The following is a 12783-nucleotide window of genomic DNA, read 5'->3' as shown; positions in this document are numbered from 1 at the left end:
TTTCTTCGTCGCCTTTTTCCCTATCACGTTTTAGAAATCATAAGAAATTATATATCAGTTCAAAACTTAAAATCTCAAAATTCATCCTTTGAAAGGCATTTTAAAATCAGACATTGCATTACCATGGGAAATGCACATTAAAATCATATTACAAAATGTTTTTATTCATGAATTATAAAAATTTTAATCTGGATAGTGCATTTTTATGTCTGTGATCAAAAAATGGGAGTGACAGTTAAAGGGTTAAACACTCATAAACATTAAAAAACATAATGTTTCTATGGTAAATTACCTGGATTTGCCAAAAAAGCTTTTTAAATCATTGATTTAGGTGGTTACAGTCTTGATAAATAATGTTTTTTCATATCTGCTTAAATGCCTTAAAGCACTTGAACCCCAATAATCGCTGCTTGCTGATATTTTTTGAAATGCTTTTTGTGTTTTAAAAGTTATTGCTGTGACCTTTATTACCTTGGCAATCTGAACTTGTATGTCCATTGTAAAATGGACAAATGTAATTTGGGATTTCAACGGGATAGTTCACCCAAAAATGAAAATTCTGTCATTGATTGCTCACCCTCATGTCGTTCCAAACCCATAAGACCTTCATTCATCTTCAGAACACAGATTAAGATATTTTTGATGAAATCGGAGAGCTTTTTGACTTTGCATAGACAGCAAAGTTCAAGGGTTTCGTTAAAATATTCCATGTGACATCAGTGTTTCAACCGTAATGTAATGAAGCTACGAGAATACATTTTCTTTACAAAGAAAACAAAAATAACGACTTTATTCAACAACAGTATTCTCGTAGCTTCGTAATATTAAGGCTGAACCACTAATGTCACAACATAACCTTTGGGGCCTTAAACGTATCAGTTGCACTGCTGTCTATTCAGAGTGAGAAAGCTCTCAGATTTCATCAAAAATATCTTAATTTGTGTTCTGAAGATGAACGAAGGTCTTACGGGTTTGGAACGACATGAGGGTGAACTAACTCTGTTAAATAAAGCATTAAAAAACATTAAGGAAGCATTAAGGAAGTGTGTCAAAAAGCTGTGCGTCATCACTCAAAGACAAACATCACACTATAGGCATGAATGAGAAAAGAATTCTGTCGGCTTTTGTTGTGAAGCACAACACTTTTAGCTCTCCACTGATGGCTTTTTCACACCTTGCTTTGTCTCCTTCCACCTGGTTGATGCTGAGATAAAATTTTGCTGAATCTCTTTTCATTTCTTATAATGGATCATGACTCATCATCTCGCCTTGACCTTGAGTCTCTTCTGCCTCTTTTAGCCTCTTCATAACTCTGGCGCTGTGAGCAAGCATGCTAGGAATGAAGACAGGGAACAATGAACACAGATGTACTATGAAGGTTCACGCTGTGCTGCTTGTAAGATTAGCTTTTTCCTCCTTTATTACTGGTAAAGATCAGTGGTTGTGAATGATTAAAAATAGAGGAAACTATGTTAAAACAATAATAATCAGAAAAGGACAAGCAGTTCCTTCTGAGAGCAGGTGAATTACATTTGTAGGTTGGCACTGAGTAAACTGGCCATGTGTCTGCCAAGTGTTGGATCTGGAGGAATGCAGGTGGATGGAATTTGACTTGATGCCTCTTGGATTACACCCCCCCTCAGTCCAGGATGGCAATATCCCAGCAAATCCAGAACAACTGCAGATCTGTGCAAGAGAAAACTGCTAACTTAAAGAAAATGTTCTCAGCGTGGTTTTGTTTTTGGCGCCGTTTTGTGTTCTTAAGAACAGTGAGAACAGCAGGTTTGAGTTTCTGGTCATTGGTCTAATAATACATGAGCCAGCAATGCTTGCCAAGCTGTGTTCACTTCAGCCACTAGAGGGCAGTGTGGAACAAAACGCTCATTTCCCTCCACAGCATTCATGTGCTGTTTCAAGCTCATTTAAATGGTCTGAGTCATATCTTTTAAATGCCAGCAAATTGTAATGGCAACCAGATGCAAGCTAACTGGCTGAAATACTTTTTACAATTCAAGTATGAAAAAAAGTCAGCAACCCTGACAGCTGAAAAAAGCACATACCTATATTTCTGTAAAGAAGTTGTAAGAACACCAGGGCACAACCTGAAAATAGAACCTTCATGGCTAACGGCCCATTCAGACCAAGGATGATAACTCTAATGATAACTATAATTATAAAGTTTTAATCATCATTCTAATTCTGTGAGATTAGGGAAGTCCAAACCACAACTGTAATTATAACAGTACAGAGGAGTGATGTCATTGAAATTAATGATTAAGATAAAAACATTCACAGCCAATCAGAATCCCAGTGTTTCCCCTAGGTTCACAGCTTTGGTGGTGGATGGATGGGGCAGGGGTGTCGGTACCCAACGGTACTTTTTTTTGGTACTTTACTCTCTGTGTAATAACAACAACAACATTTATTTCAGTAAAAAAAAAAAGAAACAAAGCTTTCAGTTTCAACATTTTAAACAATAGGGCCCTACAATCTTTTTCTTTCTTTCTTTTTTTTTCAGAAATTGTTTGTGTTTTAATTTTTCTGATAATCAAATGAAGGCATTAAACATGTATTTATTTTTAATCAAACCATTTTATTTTTTGGCAAACTGTTAAAATTAATACATAGAAGAAAATTTGTGTGAGTATTCTGTTAAAAAAAGTTTTAATAATAATTGTAGAATTTTTTTTTCTATAATTAAGTGGTTAATCTGGTTGTAACATCTATTTTTATAATTTAATTGTTTTATTTAAATTGGCCAGAAATAGAAATATATAAAGTACATTGTACAAAAGTAATACAAGAGTAATATATTTCTGTTAAACGTTAAACCGTACTTTTATTTTGACAGGTTGCCGTGAAGTTTCTGTGTGTATACAGTAAGATATGATGCTAGTTTTCTAAAATGAAACGGTAAAATTCACATGAAAAGACTCTCACAGCAGCTCTGCAGATGAAGTTCATGTGTTCATGTGGTCATATAATGAGACGCAGAGGCCGAAAAGTATTTTCGGCTTTAGCATTTCTGTAGTAAACAAAACCGTGTTTCCGCCATTCATACATACAGAGCCAAGCAAAACATGCAGGATCTAAACCGTCTCTTTGCGTTTTAATATTCACAGACATTAATCCATATCACGATTCAAATTAAGTGGCAGACCCAATTTTGATATATTCATCCAAAATGCTACTGTAAAAAAGAACGTGGGTACAGCTTCCGGCGAGGTGGCGGACATAGTATTCCAGTGGTATTTTGTGTGCTAATTAGCGAAGAGGCTAAGTGTTTTTAGACCTTTGTTTACTTTGTAAAGATGCACACCTTTATGAGAGATGTCACTGCATTCTTATGGACAACATATGCTTTTCGAATTTATGTTATTAGCAAGTTTGGATCGCTAAATCTTGAATGACTGTCAACTAGTGAAATGACATTAGAACCGAGACTTCAGAGCTTGTGTTAAAGGACATGCCAGATGAAGCCTCGATTCAAGGCTTGTAAACGTAGAAATCCCTTTCACTTTCTGTCCAGTCATGTGCGCGATTCACTTTGCGTGTCTTAATGTTCAACCCCCAGATCTTACTTTGCGAGTACATTTTCATTGGGACCCATTTAATAATTACATTTTTAAATACCCAGTCATACAAGTAATATGAAGAATACAAATTATTTCAGGAAAATTAAATATATGCCATATGCAATTAATATATGTGTGTACATTATTCTTCTATTACATCATATTGATATTCGTACTGGCATTTAATGGCACTATTCAATGGGTAAATTAATTTATCAAAGTCAGAAATTCAACCAAAAACAAAAACAAACACACACATGGTTAGGCTTTTATTTGTGCATATAGCATGGATTGATCTATGGAAATTGTGGTGAATGTGTCTTCCGACGGAGCTTTAGTCTTTTGGCTGCTTTATTTTTTTTACTAACCACCAGATCGCACTGTTTTCGACGCTCTTGAAGCTTTGAATCTTTTCCTGAAACAGTCAGAGGGAAGTCTCGGTGCTTCACAAGGCTTCATTTGCCCGTCACTCCTGTCAACTGTTAAATGAATGAGTGTCACGTCCCGCTTGTTTACTTTGAACCGGAAGACGCTCCCACTTTTGACGCAAGGCCTCATGGGGCATAGGAAACTTGTGGATAGAGTAAATTCCGTTTTTATGAATGGACTCCGTGATCCAGTTTTCGCTGAGGAGAAATTGTTGACGCGCGTTCATGTAGAGACAGAAATGACATGCCGTCGTGTAAATAAGATAAATAACATAAGACCATTTATTTTAGTTAGTTAGTTTAATAAAAGAACAAGGTATAGACCTGTTCTATAGGAAAGGTAACCTTAAATGACCCTTGTTGTGATCTGGTGCTATATAGAAAATAGTATTAAATAAAATGAACTTGACCTTCAAGGGGGGCGGAGGTGCCTCTAATATAATGGCAGGGAAGACACTGGAATCCACCTGATTTTAAAGAGCTTGAACATTTAAAGGGACAGGCAAGAAAACCGCATTGTGCGCTTATAATGAACGGAATGTTACGGTCGCCACTGAATAACTCTAGGCCCAACAGAAACAGGATGTCTGGTCATCATATTCATGTAATACTCTACATTCTATAACATCAGGCATGGCAGTATTTCTTACAAAATACATATTTAAAATTCACACAGCTTCTGCCAGGTCAGTGGAGTCCTGAGGTACAGTACCTGAAGGCACTTCTGTCTTCACACAAGCACATGAAATGGCTCTCACACATATACACATGCTTACTCATGCACAGACGGGGGTCTTAATCTGTTTCTAGAGGTGCAAGAAAAGGAAAGTTCACCTTGACAACAGGAGCCATGACCTGCTAATTATTGTGAATGGTCTTAACTGTATGACTAACTCTAAACAGCAGTGAGCAGGCTGTTGTACTGGCATGATGGTGATGAATTTAACCAGCACACTCTTAAAAATAAAGGTGCTTCACGATGCCATAGAAGAACCTTTTTTGTTTAAATGGTTCCATAAAGAATCTTTAACATCTAAAGAACTGTTCTGTTTTACAAAAGGTTTCTTGTGGCGAAAGAATGTTCTTCAGATTATAAAAGGGTAAGAAAGAGATGGTTCTTTAAAAAACCTTTGACTGAATGCTTCTTTGTGGAACCAAAAATGGTTCTTTATGGCATCGCTTTGAAGAACTTTTAAAGGACCTTTATTTTAAGAGTGTAGGGTATTAGAAGCCATGCTAACTACAATTCTCTGTGGTATACTTCTAACTTCTGACTTTTAAGTGGTCTGTGGCAGCATTAAGATATTTCAACCCAATCTCGCAGCAATTTGTACATATTTTATGTGGTGGCTAATTTGTATCTCACTTGCTAAATCGTATGTATTTTACGAGTTCACCAATTCATATGAATTCGTACAAATGACCTACCCCTAACCCCGCCCCTAAACCTACCCATCACTGGGGTCTAGACAAATTGTACAAAATAGTACAAGTGAGGTCGTAAAAATTCATATGAATTAGCCACCTCATAAAATACGAATAAGATATGTGAGATAGCATTAGTCGGCTAACTGTTGAAAAAAGTAATTAATTATGAAAAAAAATCATAATTGTGAGTTTTCGTGCAATTCTGACTTTATTACTCACAATTGTGAGTTTATATCACACAATTCTGAGAAAAAAGAACTGTGAGTTTGTTGCGCAGTTCTGACTTTATAACTTGCAATTGCAATTTGCAAATTTATATCATGCATTTCTGACTTTATATCTCGCAACTGCATGTTTTTCACACAATTTATATCACGAAACAGGCTTCTGTAATTACAACAACAACAAAAAAACATTAAATACTGAAACTTAATTGTCCCATTTCCCATTTCGCTAATTAGCCGCTATACGGAAACAACAGGAGGAATAACAACGTGCAGTAAACGGTAAAACTGTTTGCACTACACACCAGTGTGTTCAAAATTAATATAAATACATTAAATACATTAAAATTACATAGTAAGACACACAATTTGCAATATCAAGCAGCAAAAAGAGCTGTTTTGTACAGATAAAAATAGCTGGATGCGGATGAGACTGGAAGCCAGACCCATAAAATTTACAAATGGCTGCGCCCACTCTTACGGGAAGGAAAGGAGTAATAGGCAGAAATACGCATTTTCTAGAATGCATTTTAATACAGCGCCATTTTTGTCATACTTGGCATTTTGACAAAGCTCTATAAATAAAGCAGTTAATTCATGATGAAAAATAAAAAAAATAAAGCACGTTTTCAGCTGTGAGAAAGTTTCTCTTTCTGCAGTGAAGTGTGACATAAAAACAACTGACACATTTTTGTCACTTCAGCAATGATGAATGAAGCAGGAGGAAGGTAGGACGCCAGTAATATCGCTACACCTTCAGGGCATTATATTCCTGTCAGGGTGAAATTCCTCTCTTCACATCGCAAGCCTCTAAAACAGCATCGCATGTCCCAGAGCACATTCACAGGTTCAGGAGAGGAAGAATCAACAGAATTCAGATGAGCTGAATCATATGGGAAGAAGAATGGAGCGAGTCTGCGCAAAGAGCCTAATGTGGAGGCAAATAAGGGCGGCATCGATTTGTAAGGCATTATTATCCATTAGTCTGTGATGATGCCCCGTGAAAGCTTCTTGCGGTATTCAGACTACTTCTAAGTGTCTGTAAATTGACGTATGATGTACTTGTCCTAGTCAAACCTGATATTAAACCTGAAGCTGGTCTATGGGCAAAACATGAGTGATGTTAAAGACTTCGTGTTGGTATTTGCATGGTTTGTACTTTTGGTTTGATAAAACTGGTTGTTTCAGTGGAGAATGATTGCTTCATTGTGTTTGTGAATAACAAATGATGCAATTCGGATAGTGTTTCAAAACAGGAGTGTTTGAAGAGAGGATCAGTTTGAAATGCAATGAGTCTGGAATGAGGTAGCTGATTGAAATGGTTGTCATAGGTTTTGTTACAGTTTTTTTCTGTTACATGATTCACAAAGTGTTTCCCCTGCCAAGTTACAAGAGGATAACGTAATTCCCAGGATTCCATTATGTTTGCATCTGCTTATGCCGGGGCCTCCTGTGTCTTCTGTCTGTTTTAGATTAACAATGATTTGCAAAGCTTTCAGTATTTGTAAAGCCTGGGCTCTTGATTACAGCGAGAGGAGGAAACAAGGAGAGGGGAGGCCCAACGTGTACCTGGAAAAGGTCAAAAACATTCCTGGGGCACAGTTTTTCCCTCCTAAAATCTCCAGTGGGCATTCCTTTTCTTCCAGATCATGACGTAATGTATAAATTAACGTTTCTAAAGCCCTGTAGGCTTAGTTTCAGCTGTGTCAGACACTGAAATGCTAAATATTTTGCATTTAAAAATAAGGGGTAGATAAATTACATCATAAAATAAACATAAAGACTGTTAATCTCCTCAACTAATAGGGAAAACATTGTCTAAAAGCTATTTTTATACTTTATACCGTAAGTTCATCATCTTTAAACTGTTATTTTAATATCATTGAGATACTATTATAGTTTTTAATAGTTTGGAGTACTTTATATATATATATATATGTATTCTGTTTTAATTTGAAGTTTAATTAAGGTTTTAGTAAATTTGTTGTTTTTATATTTTATTACATTGTTTTTTTTTTTTTCAAGTAAAGATTTTTAGTTTTAGTTAACTATAATAACATTGTCTTCAACACCATGTTTTTATAGCAAAGGCAAAAGTCAATTATTTTCATCTTGAATATGTAAAAGCAGTAATTATACATATATATGGTTTTATGCAAAAGTTTGGGACCCCTTGCAGAATCTGAAAATGTGAATAATTTTCACAAAATAAGAGAGATCAAACAAAATGCATGTTATTTTTTTTTATTTAGTACTGTCCTGAGTAAGATATTTTACATAAAGATAATTACATGTAGTCCACAAGACAAAAAAATAGCTGAATTTATTCAAATAACCCCCTGCAAAAGTTTTGGAGTTTTACCTGAATGATCTACGACTGCTTTTTTCATTTTGTGATCATTGTTAATGAGTCTCTTGTTTGTTCTGAACAGTTAAACTGAGCACTGTTCTTCGGAAAAATCCCCCAGGTTCTGCAGATTTTTCAGTTTTCCAGCATCTTTTGCATATTTGAACCCTTTCCAGCAGTGACTGTATGATTTTGAGATCCATCTTTTCACACTGGGGACATTTGAGGGACTCAAACACAACTATTAAAAAAGGTTCAAACATTCACTGATGCTCCAGAAGGAAACACAATGCATTAAGAGCCAGCTGGGGGGGTGAAAACTTTTGAACAGGATAAAAATGTCCAAATTTTGTTGAGATATAATTTTTCCACTTTTTTTTTCAATTTTTTCCGACGTTTCCTGGAAGACAAATTAAGTAGAATAAACCTTGATCTTCAAATTCAAAAAGTTTTCACCCCCCTGCAAGGGGTTCCCAGAATTTTGCATAAAACTGTACGTCATGTGTTGATTGTACATTTCCTTTGAAATGTTTATTTTAAATGTGCAGTTAGAACAGTTGAAACAGGCTGTATCCTGCTGTTAATGCACTTCTTGGTATAGATCAGAGTCAAATGAAATATTAGGTTACCTGATAGAGAGAAACAGTAAAAGACAGAGTGAAAGACAGTAAGCTGGGGGGGAGAGAAAGTTGGAAACACAAGAAGAGTGTGACACAAGAGGACTGCACCAGAAATAGGACAAAGAAAGAGATGCTGGTGGAAGAAAGAATAATGGATAAAATATGCAGGGTTCTTGGCATATCCGTGGTTGAGATGGGATGAGGTTTGAGGCTTGCACAGTGCAGGAGTTGAATAATAAGTTGTTTTTTTGTCTGGTGTAGACTTGAATTACATGCTTACAGCAGTAATGTATCAACAGATATCATCTGTAATGTTTCCAAGCATGTGGAATAGATGATGTCATGACTTTTTTTTATATGGAAACTATTCAGATTGTGAAAATATCTCAGGGGGTTTATCCCAGTCACGTTTTTTGTTCTACAAAATCAGAACAAAATGTTTTAATAATATACTCAATTTATTTTGTGTAGCAAATATTATGTACATTTTAGCGAGAATTACGATATATTTGTTGACAGTTAAGCACATTCTCCCCAAACTGTCATTACATTAGTGAAATAAACAAAGCAATCTAATTGATATAACTCTGTAATTAAAAAATAATAAATACAATTCAATTCAACTGCGAGTTATGAATGCAGAATTGCAAGATATAATTTAATCTTGCCATTCTGAGAAAAAAGTCAGAATTGTGACAAAAAAGTTATTTTGTAGAGGAAACAACAAAAAAAAAAATATTTCGAGAAAAAGTATAAACATTTTACCTCACAATTTTTTCTTATCTCACTTTTTTTACAATTGCGAGTTTGCTCCTCGCAGTTGTGACTTTTTTCGCAAAACTGTGAGTTATAAACTCACAATTCTCACAATTCTGATTTAATAACTGGCAATTTTGAGAAAAAAGTCACAATTGCAAGATGTTTTGAGAACATATCAGTCTTTTTCCCCCTCAAAATTGGACTTTATAACTTGCAACTGCGAAGTCAAAATTGCGAAATATAAACTTGTGCTTGTGAGAACATTTGTTGTAATTGTGTTTTTATCATGCAATTCTGAGAAAAAAGTCAGAATTGCGAGTTTGTCACACAATTATGACTTTATAACCCACAGTTGTGTGTTTATATCATGCAGTTCTGAGAAAAAGTCAGAATTTTGAGTTTGTCACGCAGTTCTGACTTTATAACTCGCAGTTGTAAGTTTGTATTATAAAATTTGGAGAAAAAAATCAGAATGATGTGTTTATATCATGCAATTCTGAGATAAAAGTGAGAACTGTGCATTTGTATCATGCAATTCTGAGGAAAAAATTCAGAATTGTGAGATAAAAAGTCCCAATAACCTTTTTTACTTTTTATTGAGTGGCAGAAACGGGCTTCCATTTTGTATTTACGCAACTGAGGGCATGATGCTCGTAAGTAATAAGCTTTTTACAATTTTACTTTGGACATTTCTTAAAGTTTCATAAGATTCACCCACCTACTGTTTAGGAAAACATTTCTTTGATGGAGTCATAGGGATTTAGTGGATAAAGGCAAAGGAAATAAAAGCAGGCATCCGTGTAAACGGAGATATGAACTGCCTTAAGGCGAGATCTATAAAACACAGAGGAAAGAGTGAGAAACAATACAGGCTATACTCAAATATGTGAGTTAAACTGCATCCATTACACAAGTGCGAGTGCCTTAATATGTGTTTGTGTGTGTATACAAACATGAGTGGCTGAAGCAAGCATATATCCCTCCTTCCTCACATTCCAAGTGGCTAGAGTGAGCTGTGACTGATCATCGCTGAGAGCGGTGTGGTCTGAACAACAGAGGCAAGGAGGGAGGGTCTCACACACAGAATCACACGCACAGCAGAGAGCGGGACATCTCTGTCTCTGCTGCTGCAGCTGGAGCGCTGAGCGGGAACAGGAATATACAGGCATTAGGAGCAGAAGGGAGAGAGAAAGCGGGGAAGCAAGGGTCCATATGTGGCAGTCCGGTGGGTTTGGAGAGTCTAGAGCTGGTGGGGCATGAGATCAGTGTCATGGGGAACTCCAACAGCAAGAAGAAAACCCAGGCTAACCTTATCAGCAGTCAGCGTGCTAGCAGAGTAAAGTCCATCTGGCACTTTAAACATGTGGATAAATTCAAAACAGGTAGGAAAAGATGGGAAATGCTGCATTTTGCAATTTATGAAGTGTTTGTTGTTGCCCAGCTTAGATATTCTGAAATAAGTATCTTGCAGTGCTTTATTAATTTAGATTTTATTTGATTTAAGTATGCTGTGGAATATATGGTAACTTTGAAAATGTATTTCAGTATGTATATATACACTATGTGTATAACAAATTTAATTTTGGGGGACTTTAAAGGAAAAATACATAATCTGAAAAACCCATATTACTAATGGGATGCTGACAAAAAAGTACTGTGATGCACCATGGTATCAGATGGTAATAGCGTGGTACTTCAAAATATATACCACAGTACTGAATGATTACTATATACATAATGTACTTCAAAATATTACCTTACATTTTGGTACCAGAGTTGTTATTATTAACTATATATATAAAAAAAGAAAAAGCATTGCTTAAAATAAAATAAACATTAACTAAAATAAAATGAAATCTACAAAACTTAAAAAGCATAAAATTATAATAATAATAAAAAAAAATACTAATAATAATTTATGTCAGTGAAGACAAAAAAACACTGTTCAGCAAACCATGGAAGTATCATTTTAACATTTACAAAACAAAACAAATAAAATAAAATAAAAATATAGTAGTATTTGCATTACTAGTTTTAAAAATAATTTACAACTTTTTATAAAAATGTATAAAATGTCATACATTTTATGAACCAATCCATGATTAAATGTGGCCAAATTATGGCCTAACTATGGAGATATTGTCAAAAAAATAATAATAATAATTAAATCAATAAAAAATCTGTAATTTTCTAATGCCTACACGTGTCCAACAAACCATACTTTTTTGGTGGATTTCTGTTAGTGTGGGATTTTGTGCTTTTGTCGGTATGGGAGGGAAAGAGATCCAGGTGTCTCTTCCTGTGTTCCTGTGAGTTGTTTCAGTGGCTGGGGAGGTTTGGGACTGTTATTGAAATGGAAAATGCTGTAAACCCATCAAGTCTATCATTTACGGCTTGTTTTCCTCAAATTCCCTGCAATCACGGCTCTGTTATTAAGCGTTCAGACTTTCTGTTTTGTGCAACCTCTCATTTTCAACAGAGGAGGTCTTTGACCAAAGGTGGTACTAATGTTCGTCAGTATCAGGACGGTTCTGTGACATCAGGCTTTGAGTGGCAGTCAGTTTGAGACAGTCAGTTCTCTGTCATTTAAAATCACAGGGGAATGTAAGCAATAAGACGTTGGACAGAAAATAAAATCAAAAGTGCATGTCAAAAAGCCTGCTGTTTACAGAAAGGAACAAATCTCCTGTCAAACACATCCCTTTCATCTTCGTTGTGTCTTAATAAAAAACAAGATGCCAGTCCTCAAGTGGAACATTTCACTAATCTGACTTGCCAAGCAAGGCACTTCACTTTTCATGCGACGCAAAGACTCCTACATCAAAATATCTCTGTAGAGAAAATGGAAAGAGGAAATTAGCCTATTAGCAGTAATGTCATTTGTGTGTGCAGGGCGCATTATGTCCAAATGCTAAGACGTCCTCTTTATCAACATTATGAAAATGCTTCATAACTATTTTGTTTGCCATAAACCTTTTTGCCAATAAAATTAGGAAAATGCCTGTTAAAGTATGCATATGTAAGCCTTAAGGTTATTTATAAGCTAGTGTGCTCTAAAACAATGACAAAATTTTGATGACATCACCCTGCACTTTAGCTTCTCATCAAACTTTTTGTCCAATTAAAAGCTCTCTAGAATCCAAGGCGTCCCGCCCCCTACACTGTAAATAGACGCTGAAGCCACGGCTGAAATCAGTCACATTTGTCACGCGATATATGCATTATAACTTAAAGACCAAGTCAGTTTTACTTCTGGAGCGATGTAGGACAATTTTGAAGTTGAAGGAGAAAATGAGATGGGGGTTTTTCGACATACCCTAACTGTATTGACCCGGATTACACGGAGTTCGCATGCGCATCACAGAGCTAGACAAGATGAGTATTTTAGGTTAAAAAAGGCAT

General features: G+C 35.6%; 1 protein-coding gene across 6 annotated transcripts in view; it reads left to right on the top strand.

The window, feature by feature from the left end:
• kiaa1522 (KIAA1522 ortholog) overlaps positions 1-12783 on the top strand; it is a 60771-nt gene that overhangs the window by 13187 nt on the left and 34801 nt on the right. Inside the window, exon 1 of one of the 6 annotated variants that reach the window (XM_051136800.1) lies at positions 10024-10763. The exons of 4 other annotated variants lie outside the window; for them this stretch is intronic. In XM_051136800.1, coding sequence (XP_050992757.1) covers positions 10652-10763 — 112 coding nt within the window. In that variant the 5' untranslated portion in view covers positions 10024-10651. Of the gene's footprint in view, positions 1-10023; positions 10764-12783 lie in introns of those variants that run through there. One more of the 6 variants, XM_051136799.1, reaches the window with a different exon arrangement.

This window comes from Labeo rohita, chromosome 19 (assembly GCF_022985175.1).
Source record: "Labeo rohita strain BAU-BD-2019 chromosome 19, IGBB_LRoh.1.0, whole genome shotgun sequence".
Classification (NCBI taxonomy): Eukaryota; Metazoa; Chordata; class Actinopteri; order Cypriniformes; family Cyprinidae; genus Labeo; species Labeo rohita.
Note: the sequence above shows the minus strand (reverse complement) of the source record. Positions and strands in the feature narration are given on the sequence as shown.